General features: G+C 45.7%; 1 protein-coding gene across 1 annotated transcript in view; it reads left to right on the forward strand.

The window, feature by feature from the left end:
• The first annotated feature begins 20058 nt into the window (after nt 1-20058).
• The window catches only part of LOC113409383 (zinc finger homeobox protein 3), a 175676-nt gene continuing 169804 nt past the window's right edge, over nt 20059-25930 (forward strand). The window contains exon 1 of the mRNA XM_026663222.2: nt 20059-23040. Within this exon, the coding sequence (XP_026519007.1) occupies nt 20328-23040 (2713 nt within the window). The 5' untranslated portion in view covers nt 20059-20327. The remainder of the gene's footprint in view (nt 23041-25930) is intronic.

Genomic DNA, 25930 nt, shown 5'->3' on the forward strand with positions numbered 1-25930 from the left:
GTCAATCTGGCTATCTCTGGTTCTACTGTCATCCAGGCCAAAGGGACTCTGGACCTTGTGTTAGATGAACAGCTCCAACCTCCCCTTTGATAATGGTGTTATTTTGCTCACAAGCTTGGTCAAGAGTGATTGCAGAGAAAACATGCTGGCTTCTGAACTGTGACGTTCCCCTTTAGGAACTTGAGCTGTGTCTTGATGCCCTGTGTGAAGGATACCATGTCTCGGAGGTGAACACGTACCCAACAAGCATAATGAGTGTGATCTAACACACAGAACCAGGGTGACAGCTTCCCAAGGCATTCAATGTAGAGAGCAAAGTTTGCCCGCCAGATTGACAGCACGTAGGTCAGTACACACAGCTTCAGATGAAGTGTGGTATGCCAGAAGTGGAATATTGGGGTTTCTAGTTTTTCCATGTCATACCTCTTGGGGGGCCTCATCTTTCCTGAGACCTTGGGTATACTATGTGCATACAGACGGCTGGCAGTTACTTTGCTGGGCATGCCTTGTATGTGTGGCATGAGGCACTTTCAAGGAGTCAGCCGTTTCTGGGCAGGCCACTTGGGCCTGAACAAGTGCTTCTGTCCATCCACTATCTTGTAGCCAATCTCCAATCAGCTTCAGACTTGCCATTTCCAGATGAAGCTCCTCCCCGTAACATGATGACAAATTTGTCCTCCCCATACCTAGCAGACCAGGGCTACTGTATCTGTTTGATTATGGTGATAGCATGACCAGATGTCCTGATTTTATAGGGACAGTCCTGATATTTGGGGCTTTGTCTTACATAGGCGCCTATTACCTCCCACCACCCATCCTGATTTTTTACATTTGCTGTCCGGTCACCTTATATGGTGAAAAGGGCTGATCCACAGTGATCCTGGCACTTGGTGTGGGTTTAGGTGGACTCCTCTGCAAAGAGGGAAAGAAACACAGTGATGGCTGGGGTGAAGTCTGGCTCTGGCTGTTTGCTGGGCATGGTAAGCTGCCCAGGAAATGTCTTGATCTCCATTGAAGGTATTCAGACCTGATGTTTTCTTTGTTTGTTTAAGCCATCTGCATTCTTCTTGCAGGCTTGGGTAATCAGTTGGCAGTCTTGAATTCAACATTTGCAGCAGCGATGGGAGCACTGGTTTTCTTCAAGATCAATAGAGGTACAATTGCCTAAGACTTAAGAAGTGATGATATAGTCTGTAGTCTCAGTCTGAGGTGGGAATTCCCATTCCTTGAGTACTGGGCAATGCTCAAAAATTGATAGCACCATTCAATGGAAGGAGTCTGTTGCTGTGATGGAGCTGGGATTGTGGTTTGTGTTGTCTAGGCGCAGTAGTGAACTGACCACTGTGACGCTTTAGAGGACAGTTTACATTCTCATCCTCTGAGAGTTGGCATGCACGGTTTGCCAGGCTGGTAGAGATGGCCAACACTTGGACATAGGAAACGGACAATCCAAGTTTAAAGGAGGTATCTAACTCACTTTTCATGTCTGTGCATGAAGTGTCAAAGCACCGTAGATTGGTAAAGGCATTTCTGGAGCTTAATTGTAGTACAAACTTTCTATTCCGTCACGAAAGCGGATGTTGCTTTTGTACTGCAGTAGCTGTGCCAAAGTAAGTTTAGGTGGATGAATGGAAACTTGTTCTGACTCAGTTTTAATGTTTGGTCTGTCCAGGATCATGGACATCAATGCCAACAGTGACTCGGGCACAGATTTTCTTGGCATTCTGAGTTAAATGATCCAGTGACCTGTGTTGTCATTTGAAACATCTCTTAAAATTTTTGCTGTTTGGGGCAGATGAAGTGCTTCTTGGTCAGTCTTCCTCACATGCTTCTGGGAGAGCATATCCAACGTCCTGGTTGAAGGCAAGGAGTGCATCTCGTCCTTCTTTGTGCAGTTAGAGATCTGGAATGTGGGATTTTAGTTCAGTGCTCTGAATGTGCCCGGCCACTATCGCCCCCAGCTGGGCAGAGCCTTGTGATCTCTGCTGATTTAAAGACTGGAGCCATGTCTTCTCAATGTATGCTGTCAGTTGAGCAAAGGCAACCCCAAATCTTCTCTGCATTGCTTTGCTCAGTTTTCTTCTCTCTGACTTTGTTGTAGAGACACCAAACATGTTGCATGATACTTTGCCTCTTGGGCCGTTAAGTCCCCAGCTCTTAGTTTTGCAAGCAAGCACTGGTCTTGAAGCTGAAATGCACGTTTGTGGACTCAACTATCAGTGTCAAGGGTAGAAGCTTCATGGAAGTCCTCTGATGGTATGTTCATCTCACAAATAAAGCACACTGCGTTTTCTGGATGACCTTTGTGCTGGTCACTTAAACATATGTCTCCTTTGCAGTCCATCAGGGTGATCCACAACTTCCTTGAATTTTTTTTTCTTGGCCCCTTCTGAGTTTGGTCCTATTAATGTAGCAGGATTTGTGCCAATGGCAATTGTTCTTGTTCAAAGTCTTTCAGTGCCATCATTTCATCTGCATATGACTTGGGATATGGGAAGTGCATTCAGCTTATGGAAAAGTCTAATATTTTCTGCTGGAGTTTGATAGTCAGATCCAACATGCTCTTTTTGATTATGTAGGATTAATCAACTGTACACCTGTTTTCTCCTGCCAACGTACACACTTGCTCCAGTCAATATAGGAATGAGGATATTTCTGTTGATGGACCAGACTGTTGAACAAGCTTGTATCTTTTTGACATGTATGAAGAACTAGTAATAGCCAATAGTAATCTAATCTTTCATTACTGTGTACAATTAATATTACCCAATCACCAAGTACCTTTCACATAATCAAAGGAGCATCTGAAAGGAAAAAAAAAAGAAATGTGATCAAATTTTGCCAAGACCACATTGACAATACAAAATGTGTCCTTACAGCAATTTTAAGGTCAGGTTGAAGAAAACCAAGAACATATTATCCCTTGTATGTCTAATTGTAAACCAACATTATTTGCCGGATATGGCAATGTTGATTAAATGACATGGCATGAGTTGGCGATGGCCCCATATCTAAAAATCTTTATTAGGTGATGCCCTAACACTGTAATAAATTTGTTTTTATCATAAAACCCACAATTCCATTTTTTGCACAAATCTGATTAGCCACTTGAGGATGTTGGTAAAGCAAGATGCTCTGTTCTTGAAGCTGAGACCTGTGTATTTGAACAGTATCACAGTTCCAGATGTAATCTTTCAGGAGGCCTGTTATAGGCAGATGTGGAGATGGGAGTTGGTGGTGAATAATATTTGTCTGCTTAGAAGATCAAAAAGGTCTTTGTTTAGGAGTAATGGTGCATGCTGGAGTACAACGCTGGCCTTGACTTAAATTCTTGAGCTCTTTCAGAGAAAAGGTAGGTAAATGGCAGCTGGCAGAATGGGTGTGGATGCTTTTAGTGGTGATAAGGAGAAACCTTTCATCACTGTTTCTAGTGTTCAATGGGAAAAGATGCTCCCTTCTTAAATAGGTTCAAAACTACAGTGAAAAATATCAATCTGGAATGAGAGCACCAATCCCCAAGTGCATCTGTGAGGGACTATTATGAGATTCGGAATTCTTCCGGTCAGTTTGTCTCACTTGTGGGATGTCGTTGTCCCAGGGCTTCAGAGGGCAAGTCTCAAGTGTTCATTGCTGGTCAAATAACTCTTCCTGCTCCGCCAATCTGTTTTTAAAATATACTAACTACAAAATAGAAAAACTAGGCAATACACCTGGCAGTACCCCAGTCATGAAACGCTAGCTTCTGCCTGTCTCAAGCCAATCAATGAAACTTCATGCATGGGAAAATGACATTAGGGGGTCAGAGAATGGGATATCTTTAAAAGAATTTAGCAAATGCCAAGAGATGTGTGCTAGCCAGCTGTGTTCTGGTCTCCGAGAATTCTCTGTTCAGCGTTCTACCTTCAGTGGGCTGGAGGGGACTTTGCAGAAAGTTGTTGTAGAAACATCCAAATGATTGCAAGGTGGCTTTGAGCAGATTTTAGAGAAGGGTTAATCCAGTGCATATAGCCTTGCGTTATTCTAGGAATGAAGTGAAGCCCCATGTGGGGTGGAACTTGACAGCCATGTACTGGTGGAAAATAACTCTTTACACCAGTTGATGGTAGAAAGTAAGCTAATGTCATATGGCTGATGAATGCAGGGAGGAATTTAGGGAGGCAAAATGCAAGTACTCAAGTTGAAATCTGACTAGAATGTCAGTTAATGCACCATGTTTTGCAACGGGTGCATGAGCTCTAATGACAAATTCTTGGATCCTCTGTGTTGTTTACCCAAAATACTTCATTTCCAGCAGTGCTGTGATTCTGGTACATCATGCTGGGTTACTGGACTTAGCACCATCTGCTGGATCACCGCCACTCTTTCCAGCAGCACCTTAGTGGTCTTGGGAGAGCGCCTGTCTCAGTACTGATGTGCCCTGCTCTTAGTCTGCGAGAACTGACTAGCTTAGAGGGGCTAGGTGTTATGGTTGCAGACTTCTGGAGTGGTTTAGCTGATCTGTTCATTTACCTACAGGCAGCATGCTTGGAGCTGTACAGGGCACAAATCTGAAGATTGTCCCTGACTCGAGTTTACAACCTGATAGACACGTAAGATAAGAGCCACTGGGAGGCCCAGAGGAGAGAACAAGTGTAGTTTTTGCTGGCAGAGTCCCCTAATGGAGACACAGCTTATACTGGCAAAAGGAGTACTTTTCCCAATACAGTTAAAACACCTCCCCAAAGGACATAAGCTATATTGGCAAAACGACCCTAAGCTGCATCTGCATGCATAGCTATGTCAATTAGGGGTGTGATTTCCCATGGGGGAGGGTACTCTCCTTACAGAAACATTGATGCCAGCAAATCTTTCTAGTGCAGACTTGGCCTGAGTTCTTAATAATTTTCCTGCTTTCACACACTTTTCCTCTAAGGTAGCATTGGGAAAGAGAAAGTGTTCAGTAAATACTGCACTGACCCACATCAAAGTGTGGGATGCCCCCATGTGTAATAGGGTCTCCAGTAATATGACTGTGTGTCCAAGCAGTAACTCAGGGTAACTGCTTTGCTATGGCAATGTGAGGGACTTTGGCCCCACTTTGTGGGGTTTTCAGACAGACTATGGCCTGGCAATTCTGTATTATTTTTGTAAAAAGCTCAAGGAAGCACTAGGAGCATCTTGCAGGCACCCAGCAATTATCATAATAAACAGTTTTATCATCTGCTTGGCAATCAATAATGTGGCTTACTCTGCTTTAGTATCTCAGTGGTATTGATTACCTTAACAACTGTGCTGCGGTTAGCGTATGTTAACCCCTGCTCTGCTGGTAGGGCCTGCCACTTTCACTGGAGGAGGCAAAAAAGCTCTGTTTTCAGTCTAGGCAAGATCATGAATTTGACAGCAGGCCAGGCCAAAATTAGCTTTAATCCTGCAATGCCTGACCGTACCTTTTAAATGAGAAATGTGGAGCCTGATAAGTTTTGGGGAAATGGTATTTTGAACATTTAGAGCAATTGGATTAAAATGTGACTCAAAATGCGAATATCAAAAGCCTAAATATTTCCCTCTGCTTTCCCTACTTGGTGGATTCTGATTGTGATCATTATTTAGAACATAAGAACGGCCGTACCGGGTCAGACCAAAGGTCCATCTAGCCCAGTATCCTGTCTACCGACAGTGGCCAATGCCAAGTGCCCCAGAAGGAGTGAACCTAACAGGCAATGATCAAGTGATCTCTCTCCTGCCATCCATCTCCATCCCCTGACAAACAGAGGCTAGGGACACCATTCCTTACGCATCCTGGCTAATAGCCATTAATGGACTTAACCACCATGAATTTATCCAGTTCTCTTTTAAACTTACTTCTACTTACTCCATTGTACCTTTGTAGAACAGTTTTTATATAAGTGTTTTTTTTTTTTCCCCTGAGCATTGATTGTGATCTCTGTACCTCACTTCCAGGAGAAAGGATGCCTGTGGGCCTTAAGGCTAAACCACACCCCTCTATCCAAGGTCCTGGGCCCTACTGTCCTTAGAAATTGACAGGAGCTGAGAATTGTTAATGGAGTAAGAATTTGTCCCAGACATTCCAGCTTCTACCAGGGCCCTGATTTCCCAGTGCTGGAATCTCATGGTCTTCAGGGACTGCATGAGAACTGGTCAGCTCACTTGTATGGAGTTCTCTCTCAGCTGGCACCCAAGGTCCCCACATGCTCCTTGACCTGTGTGTGTGTGTGGGGGGGAGGGTATGGTTTCCCTTGGACACAGAATTGGGAACCAATTGCTAAGACCCCCTGGGTCCTGCAATGGCACACAAGGGTCTGGACTGTGTAGTGCTGTGTGTAGAAAAGGCTTTGACTAAGTAAATCTGTTGCAGCATTTGAACAGCCTTGCCATGCTACAGTCTCAGCTCAAGAACAGCAGTTCAGAGCTTGCTCTGTTTTGGGAGGCAGAAGTATGCTTTCTTCTCTTCGGGTTCCTGACAGGAGGGTGAGGAAAGCAATACTTCCTGGACCGTGGGTGTAACTAGGAAGTTTGGTCTCATGGCCCAGTATTTCTCCTAATGGAATTTCCCATCAGTTACTGCCCTGCTGATTTCTGATCAATGAAAATGAAATTGCATCACCTCCTCAGAGGCTCCATATATGGCTGCAGCTTCCAGCCATGTCAGTTCCGGTAAAATAATCTCATCAGGCGTGTGAGAGGGTAATAAGAAATAAAAATAAAACCCCATAATTAGCAAGAGGCTGAACAGCAGAGTAACACTGAGTCCTGGAGACCAGGAGAGCTACATTCAGTGACTCCTCGCTCTCCCCCAAAATCTCCTGGCAGTTCAAACTTGAGGCCCCCTGAATCCTGTGTAGGCCTGCTCTTGGGTGAGCTCTGGAATCTGCATGCATCCAGGCACACCCTGGCACTTCTACCTATTTGGGCCACAGTTTAGCCATTCTATAGGTAACAACTGCAAGTTACATTAGGATTCTATTTGCCTGAAAGAGGTACAAAAATCTGGCACTTGCAAAACAGTGGCAGTGTGTGGCATGGGCCAGGAGAGCCTGAACTCCAGACTCTCAGCCTATTGAATGGGATTCAGCCTATTGATGCCCACTGGTTCTTGTACTCAGTGGGCTTTGTTTTAATCAGACAACTGCCTCTGAAGTGACACCATGTCCTAGACTCCAGTAGCAGATGGAGGGGTAGGTGCCGTGCCCATGGGAACAACCTGTTTTAGAAATTCTCATGTCTGTTACAAGGTTACACATACGAATAAGGGCTTGTCTACATAGGAAATTTTCCCAGTTAGAGTGGTATAGTTAAACTGGTGTAGATATATTGGTATAACTCCCTGTGTGGACACTTTTTATTTCCAGTGGCTTTTTGGCCTAATTTAAAGGATAGTGCACACTAGAAGTGTCGCCTCTCTTGAAGTCTATGCCCACAGGCATAATAAATCTGCCTTCGCGAGAGTGGGAGAAGCTCTCCTGCCGACATAGCGCTCTCTTTATCGGTGCTTAGGTGGGAGTAAGCTACATTGATTGGGGGTGGCTTATTCACACCCCTGAATGATGTAATTTCTACCGAAGTACGTGGCAGTGTAGACCTGGCCTAAACTGCTTCCAAAGCGACAAATGCTAAACCAGAAAAGGCAGGCTTATACCGGAATAAGAGTGTCTACCTGGGGAATTGCACCAGTAGAACTGCTGCAGTTTAAATTAATGTCTTAGCTTATACTTGTGTAGACAAGCCTTAATGCCCTGTCTGTAGGAACCGACCAGACGGTAGCAACTGTTTCCGGGGGGAGAGCTTGTTTTACTGGTTTCCTACACCCCGTTCCCTAACGTTCTCTTATTCAAAGTCGAGTTCTGCTGCTGAGCTATTGCATCCCATAGGTGCTCTAACTTGCACCAGTCATTCAGCTGAACCATCAGTGGATCAGTTCAGTCCCTACAGCCCACTTCTCTGCTAGGATCATTGCTTAAAACCCAAATTCCTTGTTAGAAGATTAAAGGACTGCATCCTTGTGTCCGTCATGGGTGGCATGCATTGCCGTCATGTAATTCACTGTGCTGCCTGACATCTGTTCTGGCTGGTTACCAGAACGATTGCAGAATGCCATAATGTTGCTGAGGTGGCAGGACTGAGAACTTCATGGATTCATAAAATCACTGCTTAATTGTCCTATGCATAGGCTTTCCCAAAGGATGTGAGCCAGGGTCTGAGACCTGGCCAAGGAGAAGGGTGTGATTGATAACTCTGGCTACTGCGGTCTCTGTGTTTGCCCTTGACACTAGACAGAAACAAGTTCACTGTTTGGGTAAACTGGTGGAGGGAACACAGCATTGGCAGGGACCCCTCACCAGGCACATGAGCCTGTGGTGGGTGAGTGGGCATGATAAGAAAGTTTTGGGTGTTTAGAGAATACCTTGTTTTTATGAGCTGCTGTGGGGCATGTATAGACTTCACTGTCTGTCTTTACAAAGATTTCCATTTTGAGTTGTGTTTGTGTAGCAAAGAAAATGCCTGGAGTACTTCTGCTGGAGAGAGAAGGCGGTGGCCCTGCACAGTACAGGCTGTTGGAGTACTAGGAAGATGTAGGATGGACAAAGACGCAGTGAAGCTTGAAACATCAAGAGTGAAAAGCTTCTTCCAGGGGTCATTACTGTTTCTTGGAGCACAGAGTCTGTTGATTATAGTTCTACATTCCTCCTCAGTTCAGGCACAGCCAGTAAGAACCTCTGCAGCTCTGTAACCTCAGGCTGTGATCTCATCTGATCTTGTAAGATAAGCAGGCTAATGCAGAGGCAGTAATGGATTGGAGACTCAAGGAACAGGTGATGCAGGAAGTGGTGATAGTGATTCATTGAGTGTCCCTCTTGCCTCTGGGGCAGTATTGTCTGTATCAAAAGGGAGTGGGGAAGCACTACTGTTGGAGGAGCTATCTTTGCTGTTTTTTAAAGATCTAGCATTTGTCATAAGAGTAGGTGTGTGAATCCCACTGTTTTGGCCTAATTGCAGTTAGAATGTAGGGATGTCTACCCACATTGCTACCACTGGTTGTTTCAGCAGAGGTAGCAGTGGTACTGGTGTAGACAAGATACTAGGCAGACTTCAGTTTCTATACCCTATTATGTACGGCTGCAAGGGTTGCACCGCAAAGGGTAAAACTGCTGTTGACTGCTTAAAGCCTTGTCTGTGTTAGCACTAGCACCAATGAAGCCGAGTCAGTGGTAGCGAAGATGAGAAACTCCACAAAAAAGCCTAGAGTGGACAAAGCGTAGTTGTGTAATGTCTGCGAATCCCCCTGCAGTTTGTACAGGCAAACTGCTCTTCACTTGGGAGGCAGGGTTCAAAGGCTGAGTGAGGAGATCTGGATTTTTGTCCTGCTGCTCCCACCGACTTGCTGTGTTACCGTGGACGAGTCACTTAATTTCTCTGTAGGTGTTTTCTTTGTACAAAAGAGATGATGGGCCTTACCTTTGAGATCTACAGGTGAAACCCTCTAGATAAACGCCAAGTATTGCAGTTAAAATTATTTATTACTTCTCTCCTAACTAGTTGTGTGGTGTTGCTTGTGAAGAATAGCTGCTGTGCTCCTCCCCAGAGATGGGTGATCTTTGCATATGGTTTGTAAAATGCATTTTGCTGGAAGGCACTATATATATATATATATATATATATATATTGTGTATAAGCAGGGCCCTGTGTACTCCCCAATGCAGGGGGACCAGATGCTGTGCAGGGTTTGCCTTTTCAGGTAGGGATCCTCTCTCCTGTTTCCATGCCAAGTAGTTGAGCCCTACAGCTTCCAGTCCTCTTTTGTTCAACATTTTCTTTGCTTCCTGCTGCTTGAAAAGCTGTTTATGCTAATGATCCCATGAAGATCTGAGGAACTTGCTGTGCCTATACATGTGAGTCTGTGCATGTGTGTTTTCTACCCTATTATTGAGTGTGTGCAGGGCAACACTTGTTTGTATTGTCAGTGCGCCAGTTCCGGAGCCCTGTGCCAGAGCCAGCTGCAAGGGCCCTCTCTTAAGCTTTTTTCCTGCTGTGAGGAAAACGCACCTTTTTCAGAGTCACTTTGGAGATACCTGCTGTGCGAGTCTTTCCTTTCCTCAGGCCATCTTTTCCCTAGTTCTCTCCCAGTGCCGTGCGCCCTTCTGCACTGGTTGGCAGGAGCCCCGCAGAACAGAAAGTATCCAGCACTTAAACAGTAAATCACAGGGAAGCTTCCCCAGTCAGGGAGTACAGCAGGCTGGGTCATGAAAAGGGAACACTGCAGCAGGATGGCAGGGCTCTTCTGTTCCCCCGTCCTGTCAGTGGGTGTTGGAACCCTGTAGGGTAGTGCTGGCTTGATTCCTACTCACTCAGCAGGGCTCGTGTGGCTTGCTACTCCCCCTGTCCATAACAGAGCTGGGACTGTCTCTGGCCAGCTGGAACCACAGTCTGGACAGAGGTCTCTGCAGGGAAACTCTAGGAGCAGCCAAATGTAAGAAGAATGCATAGGCTGAGATTTGTTTTTGTTGTTGCTGTTTGCTTTGTTAATTAATGTAAACCTCAGAAAAGGGGTAAATAAAGGCTAGTAGTGTGTATAGGTGCTGTCCAGAATTGGGCAGGAATACCTCATGCTAACAAACACATAGGACGCAGCATTGGCATTGTGGTCCTTTAACTGTTTGATCAGTTACTTCCTATGGTACTTACCTGTTGCCTTCTCTCAAGAAGAGTGTGGGGGAAATAATTTGCCCTGTGAAATTAGTTGCTCCTTGTTGAAATGTTGGGCTGCAGTGATTTAAAAAATGCTGTTTTTGTTTTCTCATTAGGAAGTACATAATAAGAATCCCAGAGAACTGACCCTCTGAAATGTTGCTGGAAACCCTCATCAAGAACCACTCTGCAAGCTACACGCATACTTCATTGCTATACCTAGATTTTTACTCATAAACACCATTTTTATTCTATTATTCCATGTTGCAAACTCCTCAGATTCCTCTTAATAAGAATATCTGCCAGCCTCTCTGGCACCTCAGTGAGGAGGGAAGAGCTGTCCTCTGTCTCTCATGTTTAGGGTATAAGAAAAAACCCGTCTGGTGAAGCTGGGAGTTGAAAGAGCAAAGAACCATGGAGGACATCCCTGAATGCTGCTGTCTAGCTTAAACTTTGGCTCTGTGCTGCACCATTCCTTTGAGCTGATGCTTTGGGAATTAGCCAAGAGCTCTCTATTCTAGAAAGTCGTTTTCCATGTATTTGTTTAATAAGTTCTGCTGTATAAATGTTCTAAAGTGACATGTCCATGCAACCACCCCCTTGTGCATCCGTCCTGTGCATTGAATAAGGTAGGAATGCATTCATATAACTACAGATGTGTGCTCAAAGGGGCTGAGTTAAGCCTGCACGGGCAACCTACATTCTGGAGTTTCTTAATTTTCAAGTTCTTGGCTTTCCAAGCTAACTGTTTTGAACATAGCCATTTCTGTATATAATTTCCTATGCTTTTAAAAAGGAAAAGGTTAAAAAATATGGGCATGCATAATGCATCCTCAGTAGCATAGGGATTGTGAACTTTCAATACTGTGTTACTGGCCTCTGCCACTTGAGCTACAAGACAGAATGGTTACAGAATTGGCAGCAGGGGAAAGGTGTTGTCCCAGTAGGGCATGGGTTCCTGGGGCTGGGTGTTGGATTCAGGGGATAGTTGGGAGGAGTCTGGCCTGGCTCTCTTCCCCTTCCTTCCCTGCTGCAGCTCATCTGGCATCTCTCTGTTTACAGTGTGGTGTCTGCAGCAAGCAGCAGCAGGGGCCCAATCTAAGAATATTTATTTGGTTGTTATTTTGGCAGGGTGCCACATCTTTCCAGGGGTTTGCTAGTGACAAAGGGGAATTGGGGATTTTTAACCATTCACCTCAGCAAAACGTGAACGGGGACAAAGAAAAGGCACTTCTCTGGCCTAAGGACTTTCCACATGCAAACTTCAAAGGTGTGCTGCAAACAGTAGAGGTGTTTAGAGTGCCTCAAAAAAAAGGTGCAAGAATTTTTTATAATGTAAGTATTAAGCAACCTAAATATAGGGTTTGTTTCCAGCTCTCCCTATAATTAACAGATTTCACACTCTCTATTATAGATGGTTGTGCTGTGTATTCTGGGTACTCTGAAAAGCTGATAATTTTCCAAACCTATATTTCCCATCACCTACTTTACCTGGTATGCAACAGCATCCAGCTTTATCCAGTTAACCTACATGGAAATCTGTGACTGTCCGATACATGAGGCCAGTGGTGTTAATGGGCAGTACAGGGTTTTGGTATCCCTGTAACAAAGCACATGTGGTGCCGAGCGGTGTGTGAACGTGAACCTGTATTTCCCCTCCCTTGAGGGCACCCACTTGCAGGCTTCCAGCTCCCAGCTGTTACTTGTGGGCAGAGGACCACCTCTCACTCCCTCCTGACAAGGGATTTTAAGGCTGCGCAGCTGTCTGCCTGCACTGCTATCCCAGCAAGCCAGACTGCTGCCTGCACTTTGCTTTCTCTCTGAGGGCTATGACCAGTGTTATCACGCAGCTCTTTCGAAGCAAGCACATTTATTCTAAAGGTAAAAGCAATACAGAGCAAACATATTAAAACAATAAAATAACCTATACGCATGCTAAAAAGCTTACTTGAGGTCACCCCCTGGTTCCAGCCTAGGGCTCTGATAGATAGTAGTCAGTCAAAACCCACAACTTGCTTTTCCCCATGGTTACAAGTTCATCCATGTTAGATCCAGAATGAGAACAAAGGCCCCGAGACAGTTAAGCTTGAGCTGTTTATCCAAATGGCTTTTCTTTGTCTTGGTCTCTGGAGAATCCAGTTTGAACCAGAATACCGGAGGCTCCATAGGAGGTAGTACCTCTCTGGAGGTGTTATAACCTGAGTGATTTGCCTTGATCATCCCCTCCTGTTTTCACTTCCTGGAGGAGCTGTGGTAACCTTCCCCCTCTGGAATGCATATAGTCCATAGCCCACAATGATACAAAAACCATTAACACACTTAATACAACATGGTCGCCCAGAGGTATTGCTGGAAGTTGCCCTATCTGTCATGGGAGTGCGGAAAGAGTCAGTGCTCCAGAGTCTGCACACCTGCACTCCCGAGATTTGCTGGGGCCATGATAATTGGTTTCTCTCTGTCTCTGTCTGTCTCTCTCCCCACTAGATTTCCAATTAGCAGGAGAATCAAGCTATGAATACAGCCAGTCCTAGGGGCTAAATAAATGTTAGACTGCTCTGTGGAGGAGCTGCTTCTGGGTCATCCTCAGGAGGCCCCTCTTGTGCTTTGGGATTGGCATATTTACACACACGAGAAAATAGAGGGTGTTCCCTTTTGGCCTCTGCAAAAGAGGCTGGAAAAGAGCCAGCTACAGGGGAAGGAGGATGGGTCTGGGAGGTGCTGAGTAGCCTACGTCATCCCTAAGTAGTCCTGATAACCAGGGGGCCTTGTCTGAGATCTTGCCCTTCCCTACCAACCCCAGCTTCTAGTAACTGAAGTTGAAGCTAGAAAAATTCAGACTGGAAAGAAAGTGTCAGTTTTTAATGGTGAGAGCCATTGGAACAATTCACCAAGGGGCATGGTGGATTCTCCATCACTGACCATTTTAAAATCAAGATTGGATGTTTTTGTAAAAGATCTGTTCCAGGAATTAGTGCGGGGCAGGTCTCTGGCCTGTGATACACAGGAGGTCAGACGAGATGATCACAACGGTCCCTTCTGGCCTTGGAATCTGAATCAGTCAGCCGAATAGATGTCATAAAAACGAAATCCAGTGTCAGCAGGAGCTACTCCACTAAGCTATACACTAGACCACTTGTCTTGCTCCATCCTCCTTACTATGCACTTCAGCAAGCCACCTTGGAAAGAGGAGACGGGGATAAGCTTCTGTGCAGTTCCAGAGTCCCCCTACGTTGGGGTCACAGCACTGTAGGCCCAGCTGCCCACTGGGTGTTTGAAGGCAGGACACTAATGGAGGAGGTGGTGCAGTATGCACTTACACTATTGATTCGTACAGTGTCCATTGCCAGAAGGGCTAGGTGCATATTTACAAAGTTTGAGCCTTTCTTCCGTAACTTCCCACAATGGGGAACACTCGAGCTGCTACTGCCTACAGAAATGTTTGCCAGGAGTCCTGTCCTCACTGAAACCAGGGCTCAGACCTAACCCAATGAATGTCACGTGGGTCACGGCTGCTAGCTGGCCGGTGGCTGGGGCAAGCTGTGAAGGAGCAGGGCTTCTGTTAGTCGAGCTCTTTCCTCTCCAGAACACTGTCCTGGGTAGTCTGCAGCTGGGCAGGGCTGCACCTCAAGGTGTCTGCCAAGGTCATGGCCAGCAGTGGCAAGCGTCTGCCTGTCTCTCTCCCGATGTTGCTCCCCCTTTTTGGGGTGCCATGTGTGGGTCGTTAGCAGAGGGAACAGTTTCTCACTGTCTCTCCTTTTGTTTTCCTCCTTTCTCATCGCTTCCAGTCTTGGTTTACTGCCAAACAGCCTCTTGTGAAAGGGCCGCCTAATTAACCCTGTGCTAATTAACAATTTAAAATTACACAGCACGGCTGTTCATATTTAATTCTCGGGAAGCTTGGGCAACAGCAGGAACCCTCTCCTCTCCCGCTCTCCACTCGCTGCCTTTCATGACTGCAACAGCCTCCGCTCTTTATGGGGGTAAGGAAGTAGGCGGCTGTAGACCAGAGCCTGCTCCCAGAGGTCAGCTGTTTGCTGAAGCACAGTGAAGGAAGCTGGCTTCAGACCCGCTGCTCGCACTGGAAATATTGGAACAGGGATCCTTTGGCGGGAGGAGAAGTGAATGCTGTAGAAGATCACCCAGGGAGAAGCTGGGATTGACTTCACTCATGTTCTGGACAGGCAAGTGGCTGCAAAAGGAACTCTTGTGATTAGTGGAGGCCCTTGGTGAAAGTATTAGGAATATTTTTAGTGTAATTTATTGCTTCACACACCTGAATGTGGTTTAATCCTGGTAAGAAGACATGGCTGTTCCTGTGGCTGAAGATACTGGCCCATAATTTCTCATCATCTAATCATCAAATATGCCCAGGCAGTGTTCTGGGAGGCCTTGAGATGCAGAGATTTAAAAGGGAAAATGTAGGGACTGGGGAAGGATTAGACCAGTGGATCCCAAACTGGGGTTTGCGAAATGTTACAGGGGGTTCTTGGGGGGGGGTGGGATCCCTAGTGGCGGACAGAGCTGTCCCTAGGGTCCCCAGGCAGAATGGGGCCAGCATCCCGGAGCCTCTGGACTTCCAAGAGCTAAGCAGATCAAAGCAAGTATCTCTATCACACTGAGGAGACTTAAACTTCAAGACTCCGTATAAGAAATGGAAAGGGAGGTGGATATTTTTTGCTGTTTTTTAAAATTAAATAGGCAGCTAGTATTGTTTTTAAAATTATTATGAAGAACAAGTTTAAGCTTTGTTGTAACGTGCATTGTTTGCCTGGACTGCTCAAGACCTGAATGCTTGTGTAGGAGGAACTCTTTGAGTTGGCTTCTTAAATACCTTCCTGCTGTTTCACATCTGATACTCCTTGATGAAACATAGGAGCCTTGTCTTACAACAGGCTTATTCAAAGTGATACAAGCTACGAAAGTGAGATCTTGGAAGAGTGTTGCCGTTTTCATAATGTAATAATACTGTAATGATAAATTATAAATAATGTGTAATAAGCATGTCATAAAAACAAATTTTATATTTCCAAGATCACTGCTTTTATAATTTATACTCAGGTAAAGAGAAAATCCCTGGAAATATTTATTTTTAAGAGGGGGTTTGTGAGATTTGACACTTTAGTGAAAGGAGTTCACAGGTGGTTAAAGTTTGGGAACTACTGGATTAGACTAAAGGGTTATGGCTGACAGAGCTGAGAGTGACAAACACCTGAAGGATAGTTGTGGGGTTTGTGTAACAAAGGTGGGAGAAGAGGCTAGAGGAGGGATTGAACAAGAGGTGTTTCCTTCAGCTCACTATGCAATGTGTGGAAGCACAGGTGGTCTCTGGGTTCTCACACTGTTCTCTTTCTCTAACTGAAGATCATTGATTTTATGGGAACCCATGTTTACAGACAGAGTGCTGATTGACTTGACGAGCTGACTTCTACCTCCTTAAGTAAGACCGACCTTTCCTTATTGACTGGCTGATAAACAGCAAAGAAGAGGAGAGAGAGAGAATTGTAAGAGGATGAGGAATTGTACAAAAGATGCTTGTGCAGGAGGGCTCAGGCAATCCTCCATCATCTTGTTGCCCCTGTTCCTGGTCAGTCGGGATGGGAGATGTTAGGTCTGGGTTTGGAAGAAGACCCAAGGCACTACTACTGAACTAGTGTGACGATCTCCCCCTTAGAATCTAGTTTGCTTTAAACATGCAAATCATGGAAAGAGCTGAAATCTGCCCTTTGTATATGAATGGGAATGATCAGCTGTCTGTACCTCTTCTTTTTTGGCCCCATCCCAGGAAAGTAGGTCTGTTCTTGGGGCTGAAAGGAATGGGCAAGAAAGCTGCCAGTCACAGAGCAGAGAGGACAGAAACCTGTCCAGGGGCCAATGGAAATAGTACATTCAGGGCATTCTGGCTCAGGAGTTTCTCACTAGCAGCCTTCTGAGATTCAGAAAATCAAAGACAAAAGCAAGGAGATGCTTAAAGCAGCATCTCCTGAGCCAGTTAACTGGCTGAGTGGGGGAGGGTTGTTAGAGCAACACAGAGGCAGAAAAGCCCACCAATTAATTGGTAAATGCTTGCAGGTTTCTCTGGCCTGGCCTGGCTTGGAGAGGAGATTGGTTTGCCTGTCAATAAACAAGTCCCCAGTGCAGCATCAAAGCCGCAGTCCTTTATCAATCGCGGCCTCCTCTTCCCGCATGTTTCTGTAACTTACCAAGCATTTACGACATTGATTTTACAATCAGGCTGTTAACCCTCCCACCCCATTGGCCCTGCTAACCTTTTTGGCCCGAACTGTCAATCAGGCATTTTCCAGCCAATCAGATGCATTCCCAGAAATAGTCTAGAATTTTGAGTGGCCCTATTTCTTGGCTTTAAATATTTCTTGAGAAGTCAATTGCATTTTCTTATTTTAGTTCTGTCCCTATTACTTTGACTTTTGTTTAACAAAGTAATACTGTGTTAATGGGAATGAACACTTGTTTGTATGTGTGTTGAGGGTTACAAACAGAATGAATCTTTTACAGACTTACTTTTCCCAAGAAGTTGATTCCCAAGAGCATATTGATAATGGCTTTCCAGGTACCTTTGTAGCAGGTGGGAGACTTTAGGATGGTTTAGAGTCTTGCTTTTTTCCACCAGCCAGAGAGCGTTGGGGAGCGTAAGTGATCAAACTGCTAGCCAGAGGCAGAGAAAAAGATGGAACTCCCAAACAGGATCCGGGAACAGCACCGTGAGAAGAGTCCCAGCAGGTTGGGATGTGAGAGAATTGGCTTCTCATTTGGAGAGGCGTATCAGCGCTCTTGCCAGTTTACTACTTGCAAATTTAGTCCTGGACATAGCGTCACAGAAACTGTAAATTTTACCTGTGGGATTGGTGTGAATGGGGTAGACTGGAGAGATTGAGGGGATAACTCAGAAGAAAGTAGAGTGCATGCATGTGTGTACATGTAATGAGAGAGGAGGAAGTGGTAATGTATTGAAGGAAGAAGAGAACTATATAGGGAGAGGGAAATACAATAACATGGGGAGAGAGAGAGAAGGGAAAGAAGAAATAGCATAGATGGCAAATCAGGAAAATATCCACCATGATCCATTATAGGAAAGAAAAATAAATATGGGTGAAGAGTGAAGCCAGGAAGAAAGAGCAGGTATAACAAATTTGCCAAGTGATACGTTACTCAAGTAACTTTGTTATAGTCAAGTAATTTATTCAAGAACCACTTTTTGTGGCATTCAGCTAGCTCTGTAGCTGGTCAGACGCTTCTTGGAAAACATTCAACTCAGTGAAGTTTGTCAAATTGCACATGTAGCTGATATTTTTCCTCCGATGTCACCAACCCCCATAAGTAACATTTAAAAATTTATTAAATGGAAACTTCATTTGTTATATATTTGATGGTGTTACAATTAAACCTAGTACATGCTCAACAGGGCCCAATTACTGAAAGGGGTGGTTTGTTTGTTGTTTACAGTATTCCTTTAAATTTCCGGGCATACAGCTTTGGAAGAATATAGCAGCGCAGGTGTCTTTAACCATAGCTACTAGGTTCAATCCTTGGGTCAGGTAAATTTACAAACTCTGATCTTGATAGTTAGCAGTTAAAGCATTTTTACATTTTCAAAGCATATAATTAAAACATTACGGATTAGTTGTATTGAAAGAGACCCAGAGTTGGTGGTGGACAGCTAATTCTATTGGCGTTTGTAAAGTAACAGGGCTGCAAAAAAGGCAAGTGCAGACTTACACCGGAGTTGCCCATAGCTGGGTTTGCCATGTTGAGGTTAGACTTCTGTCAGTTTCGGAAAGGACAGTTGAAATGAACTTGAGGGAAAAGTTGGGACCAGCCACCACTTTCACTTCTGCTGGCTCTTTTTAACCGATTTTCAGTTCATGTTACAGTTCAGTTCAAGCTGAGAGGAATACATTTTGTAAAGAAGTATAAAACAGAAATCCAAAGGTATTGCATCTGCCCTGTCATTCATCAAATAAGTGTATGTGTGGTGGGTTTTTTTAAAAATCAATCCATTTGTTTGGGAAAAAGATGTTCTGTACCATCTTTCAGTTCCGTCTATTGCTCTTTGTCCCATCATTTACTGTTTGCATGGCCTAGAGGTCATTTAGTCTTTCCGTTCTTCTTTTTCTTATAATGCAAGAACAAGGGGATGTCCAATGGAATTGGAAGGTAATATGTTTAAAGCAATAAAGGGAAATAATGGTTTTAAATAATGCACGATTAACCTGTAGAACTCATTGTCACAGAATATCACTGAGATCAAGGCCTTAATAGGATTCAAAAAGGATTAGACACTTACAGCTGATGAGGATGTCTAGTTATATTAGTAGAAAAAAATGGGAGAGGTGTAAACTCTCATGCTTCAGGGCATAGCCAACCATTAATAGATATGGGTTGGAAAGAAACTTCACCCATGAGCAGGTTGTGCACTATGGAGTTTCTTGCCACCTCTGAAGCCTCTGATACTGGCTCCTGACTAAAATGGGCCCTGGATTTGATCTGGTTTGGCAATTTCTACATTCTTAAATAATTTCATATCCACTCTTTATTTAATATATGGAGATAAACCCATCTCATAGAACTGGAAAGGACCTTGAAAGGTCATAGAGTCCAGCCCCCTGCCTTCACTAGCAGGACCAAGTACTGATTTTTGCCCCAGATCCCTAAGTGGCCCCCTCGAGGATTGAACTCACAACTCTGGGTTTAGCAGGCCAATGCTCAAACCACTGAGCTATCCCTGCCCCCCACTCTGCTATGTGCTTGGCTGAATTTAACTGCTTAGATATCCAAGTAGTTAAATCTCTCTGATTACAGTGTCCTGTGAGTTTGAGGACCTTGGGAGTTGGTCCAGGTCTTGGTGGTCCATGGCAAAGATGGATGTGTGAAGGGTACAGCAATGTTCTCTCTATTACCAGGACTTTTAACAGAAGAATGTGTCTTGAAATGGCAGGATCCAGGTTCAGGAGTCACTTGCTCTGTATGTGTGTGCTAGGAAAGTGTATTCATTCCCGTGGTAGTAAGGAGAGTGGGAGGGCCTCTGTAGCACATTCTCCATAGAGGTTTAATGTTGCAGCTGTTACTTACATTATTTCATTGTAGCTTCTTAATTCTGTTTCCACTCAAAGGCTTTTCTAGTTTAAAATCGGCTTAAACTGCATCATTTTTAAAAAGATCCTAAGCTTCTTAGGGATACAGTGCAGTTACTAGTCTTTGGCGGGGTCACTGCACCCCGGCCACGGCCAGTGCCTCAGTCCAACTCTTACTTTTTCTACCTCCATCACTGAGTAGCAAAAGAGGGGCAAGGCCACGGTTTCTTCCTCCAGTGAGGAACTGGTTTTAGTGCTCTTTCAGCCTCCAACATGATTGTTCTCCCTGGCTTCAGTTCCTTTGCATTATCCTCATTACCTTGGGTTAGGTCTTGCATTTCAGAAGCTTATTAGTGGGGCGCTATCTCCCCTCCAGGGCTTTGGATGCTCTAGGATGAAATGGACTGTGTGCATTATAGTGACTGCTGTGTGGAAACGCGGTGTGTGCCTTCTCTAACTTATTCGCCTTTCTCTTTCTTTCTGTCTCCCCCCTCTCTCTTTGCTTTTAGGTCCAAGCCGTAGTGGGTGCAATGAAAGCTCCATGCAGGCCTTACCATGGAAGGCTGTGACTCGCCTGTCATCTCTGGGAAGGACAATGGGTGTGGGATCCCTCAGCACCAGCAATGGACTGAACTCAACAGCACCCACCTCCCTGACAAACCCAGTAGCATGGAGCAGTCCACAACCGAAAACCACGGGGCCCTAGACAGCCTGAGGGTCCCCTTTAATGAGCGCATTCCAGACAGCACCAACTCAGCTGGCCCCAACACTGAGTCCACTAGCAAAGAGGTCAGCTGCAACGAATGCTTGGCCTCCTTCGCCAGTTTACAGACCTATATGGAGCACCATTGCCCCAGTGCCCGCCCACCTCTTCCACTGAGGGAGGAAAGTGGGAGCGATACCAGTGAGGAGGGAGACGAGGAGAGTGACGTGGAGAACCTTGCTGGAGAAATAGTCTACCAGCCAGATGGCTCCGCGTATATTGTTGAAAGCGTCAACCAGTTGATCCAAAGTGGGGGAGCCTGTGGCAGTGGCAGTGGGGCTCTCCCTTCGTTCGTTATGAACTCTCTACCCAACGCTGGGGGCAAACAAGGAGAACCCTCCTCTGCTGCACCCGTGTACCCACAGATCATTAATACTTTCCACATAGCCTCATCCTTCGGGAAATGGTTTGAGGGCTCAGACCAGTCCTTCCCGAATACCTCAGCCCTGACGGGCATCAGCCCCGTCTTGCACAGCTTCCGCGTTTTTGATGTGCGACACAAAAGCAACAAGGATTACCTGAACAGCGACGGTTCTGCCAAAAGCTCCTGTGTATCCAAAGATGTTCCCAACAATGTGGACCTGTCCAAATTTGATGGCTTTGTGCTCTATGGGAAGAGGAAGCCCATACTGATGTGTTTCTTGTGCAAGCTCTCCTTTGGGTATGTCCGCTCATTTGTGACCCATGCAGTGCATGACCATCGAATGACTCTGAGTGAGGAGGAGCGGAAAATTCTTAGCAATAAGAACATCTCCGCTATCATCCAAGGGATAGGCAAAGACAAGGAACCCCTTGTAAGTTTTCTGGAACCAAAAAACAAAAACTTTCAACACCCTTTAGTTTCCGCAGCTAACCTCATAGGCCCTGGACACAGCTTTTACGGTAAATTCAGTGGCATTCGAATGGAAGGGGAAGAGGCTCTCCAGACTGGCACTGCCAGTGGAGCAGAGCAGCCACCATCAGGCATCTTGGCGCCTGGTGCCCTCTTGAACCTTGGTGGGCTGACCAGCTCGGCTCTGAAAACCCCAATTACCTCAGTCCCCCTGGGCCCGCTGGCTTCCAGTCCTACCAAATCCTCAGAGGGAAAAGACCCTGGGGCAGCAGATAGTGAGAAGCAAGAAATGGGTGACCAGGATAGCCTCTCGGAAAAGGCAGAGCCAGCTGAGGAGGTGGAGGACGAAGAAGAGGAGGATGTGGAGGAGGAGGAGGAGGAGGAAGAGGAGGAGGAGGAGGAGGAAGACGACGATGATGAGGGTTGCAAAGGACTGTTTCCAAGCGAGTTGGAGGATGAATTGGAAGATAGGCCCCATGAAGAGTCTGGGGCTGTGGCAGGTAGCAGCAGCAAAAAGGACCCTGCTCTCTCAAACCAAAGCATTTCTAACTCTCCCTTAATGCCTAACGTGCTCCAGACCCTGTCAAGGAGCACAGCTTCTTCTAGTTCTAATTCTGCTTCTTCCTTTGTCTTTGATGGTGCAAACAGGAGGAGTCGTTTAAGCTTTAACAATGAGGGCGGTGGAGCCAGCATGGCAGAGGGCAGCAGGAGGTTGGACTTCATCGATGAAAGTGCCAATAAAGACAATGCCACAGCACCAGAACCAAATGAGAGTGCAGAGGGTGAAGATGGGAGCTACATCTCCCATCACCAGCATGCTGGTCCCCTCTGTGAGCTTGGGGGTGGGGAGTGCCCCTCGGGAAGTGGCGTGGAGTGCCCAAAGTGTGACACCATCCTGGGCTCCTCACGATCACTAGGCGGCCACATGACCATGATGCATTCTCGCAACTCGTGTAAGACACTCAAGTGTCCCAAGTGCAATTGGCACTACAAATACCAGCAGACACTTGAGGCACACATGAAGGAGAAGCACCCCGAGCCAGGTGGTTCATGTGTGTACTGCAAGAGTGGGCAGCCACACCCCCGGTTGGCACGGGGCGAGAGCTACACTTGTGGTTACAAGCCTTTTCGCTGTGAGGTCTGTAACTACTCCACTACTACCAAAGGCAACCTCAGTATTCATATGCAGTCCGACAAGCATCTCAACAACATGCAAAACCTGCAGAATGGAGGGGGAGAGCAAGTCTTCAGTCACACTGCTGGGGCAGCGGCAGCTGCTGCAGCAGCGGCAGCAGCTGCGGCAGCAAACATTGGTAGCACCTGTGGGGCCCCCTCACCCACCAAACCAAAAACCAAACCCACCTGGCGGTGTGAGGTGTGTGACTACGAAACCAATGTAGCTAGGAACCTTCGCATTCACATGACCAGTGAGAAGCATATGCACAATATGATGCTGCTTCAGCAGAATATGACCCAAATCCAACACAACCGGCATTTGGGCCTTGGCAGCCTGCCCTCCCCAGCTGAGGCTGAGCTGTACCAGTACTACCTGGCACAAAACATGAATCTACCCAACCTGAAGATGGACAGCACTTCATCCGATGCCCAGTTCATGATGGGTGGATACCAACTCGATCCCACCAATCCTATGGCAACTATGGCTCCATCTCTAGGTGAGGTTGAAGTGTTTTCCTGTTTTTGCTGCTGTCATGTCTGTGTGGGGGGAGAGGGATTTTCTTTTTGCCATTAGGCCCTGTGGGTGGATGAGGTGCTGTCCATCCCAATCTGTTTTCTCCAATCCTATTTTGAAATATCTATAGCCTTCCATGCAATACATACATAGTTTGGTGAACCACGAAAGGGATAGAGACCCTTCTCCATTCTCACCCTAACTTTTTCTTATCTTCAGAAAATCTTGGGACCCTCTTGTGTTCCTATGTATTTCTTGTGAACTTCAGGTAACTCTGTGGATGAATTGAATAGGGAAACAGTGAAGCCACTGAGAGAGGATGCAATGGGTGAACATCGCTGATTGGATTGTTAAGGGTTCTCCAGTACCCGCAGCAAAGGCACCTTATACTCCCTCCTTAGTTTGGAGAGGGTGAAGCATACTATTGAAGGGGGGGTTAATGAGAAAGGGGCAGGTCTGATGCTTGGATGTTGCATTGTATTAGAAAGGGTAGATGTTGGTTATGGGGATCTGGATCTGGAGAAGTGAAATATATTGACAATTGGTAGGTCAGATATATGTGATTGACAGTCGTGATAGATGCTTGTAGAGTGATATTTGCTTGGTGAAGGGGGCGAGTAGAGACGGTTGCAATGGATGCTGGTTTGAGATCTGAACTCAAAGCTTGAGCACCGAGAGTTGTTAGGATAGGAAGGGTTGGACAAAGGTGGCTGGTGTAGGGAAGGGAGGTGATCTGTTTATTTTGAAGAGGGTTTGTCATCCACACAGCATGTTCTCTGAACAGGCATATTAACGGTACTTTATTACCTGAAAACAAGACTTTATTATACATATATGCATGCATGTTGGCATCACAGTTGTCAGTAAAGGCACAGTCCTTGCCCCAAGGAATTTACTATCTAAGAATAAAGTTAGAATTTGGAATGATGGGCTAAATCTCTTCTTGAAAGTCTGATACGCTGCTATAGTCAGTTAAAGGACACAACTGTATCTTCACCTACAGGAACCCTTGCTATAATGCACACAGTATGCATCCATCCATGTGTATTTGAGCTTCCTATTGCCAATCCAATATGAAACAGTGAAGCATAATAGAACTCTACCAGATCAGCTCTGGCAAGGGTCTGTAGCATTTACCAGCTGAAATGACCCTTTCTCTGCACCCAAGTTCACTAGAACCACAATTATTTGACACTGCTTTCAGAAGTTACATATACAAGGAGAGCACCTACATTCCTCTGACCTGACCTCCTTTTTACTGAACTCCGTCATTTGTAATCTTCTTCATCCATTGAGATTGGACAGGCTAGCTTGGTCTAAGACCGTTACTCCTAAGGCACTAAGTTTTGGGTTCCCAAGACGCCAGCATCTTTTCCCTATACCCCTGTAGCAATGTAGCTTATTGCCGCACAGAGGGGCTTGATGATCTTAAATTTTCAAAACATCTGTTTGTTTGAGAGAGGAGAGAGAACACAGAACATCAAAAAGGAAAAGAAAAGGAAAACTGAGGAATGGAAGGCACTACAAACAAAAGTAATTACAATTTTCTTCCACGTATCTGTTGTCCCAGCTTGTGTCTTTGCGGAAGGTGGCAATGGTTTTGTCTTCGCTGTGACTTTTTTTAATCGTTCCGGGTTGCCAGTAGAAACTATATAGAAACATTTATAATGTAGCTTGTTGACATTTATTAACATTATGGGGAGTCAACATGTTGAGGGTTTCCTGAGACATACCCCCGTCAAAGTCCCCAGCCCTGCCTACCTTAAGCTCTAGGGAAGTGTTTCTGAGAGGAAGTGGGAGTAACCTAGCTGGTGTCGTACTCTTGAGTGACTCCAGCTGAATACGAGCATCTTGAATGAGTCTAAGCTCGTTCGGGAAGTGATTTGTGACTTGTGCACTTTATGGCATTAGGAATCATGGCTACAAATCTTGAGCTAGGAGTTGCGGGGCAGAGTCCCTGCCCTTGCCAATAAGCACTGGACAATTCTAGCTGTTAGGATAAATCTTTTGCTTTGGGTCTATTAGAGTGGCTTTGTTCTGCATGGATGCCTTTTAAGCCCCTTCCTCCTCACTTCCTTAGTCATCTGTCCCTTCTTTTTTATTTGCTGCTTATAAACATATTCATAGTCATTGTTTTGGCAGGTAGGAGGTGCTTTGCCCCTTTTTTTCCATTGAATCCCAGACCTGCCTGTGGCTTCTAGGTTTGAGTAGAACATTAGCTATTCTGGGGACTCCATTTCCATTCAGAATTCCTCATTGTGGAATGTGGTTGGGATGGACTAGCTCAGAAGAGAGAGGCTAGGTTGCATGTCAGGAAAACTGGCCTGACTGGGGATGGCGGAGGTAGGCTGTGGAAAAGTTTCCCAGGGGAAGTGGAGGAAGCCTAGTTGTTTGGGACACTAAAAATGAGTGGCTTGTGCACTAGCAAGTGCCCTTGGGTGCACAATACTGCCCTGGCAGGAGAGGGAGTAGATGATCAGACAGTACAGTGGTGGGGATGAAAAACGTACCTAGATAGAGGAAAGGCCTCTAATCCATGTGTGCCCTGGCACGTCGAAAGGAGTGCATGTGCCAGCAAGCTGGACTTTTCCCTCATTAGCCTTGTCTCCTCTCTGTGAGCGCTGTGTGTGCTCATGGGCATGGGACGCCTGCTCCAGTTGCCTGTGCCTTGCAAGCAGACGGAACTAAAGGCTTCATGGCTCTTCCCTGACTAGAGACGTAACTATCATTATGGCCATGGATCTCCGCAGGGAAGAGAGGCAGCACACGCAGTGCATTGAAAACTAACCTCCACCATCCAGGAGCACTTGTCTTAGAAAAGGTTTGTGCAGATTTCTGGATTCTGCACAGGTTGCACGCCTGCTCAGCAAATT

The sequence above is a fragment of the Terrapene carolina genome, unplaced genomic scaffold (genome assembly GCF_002925995.2).
Source record: "Terrapene carolina triunguis isolate 2854851 unplaced genomic scaffold, T_m_triunguis-2.0 Scaffold32922, whole genome shotgun sequence".
Lineage (NCBI taxonomy): Eukaryota > Metazoa > Chordata > Testudines > Emydidae > Terrapene > Terrapene triunguis.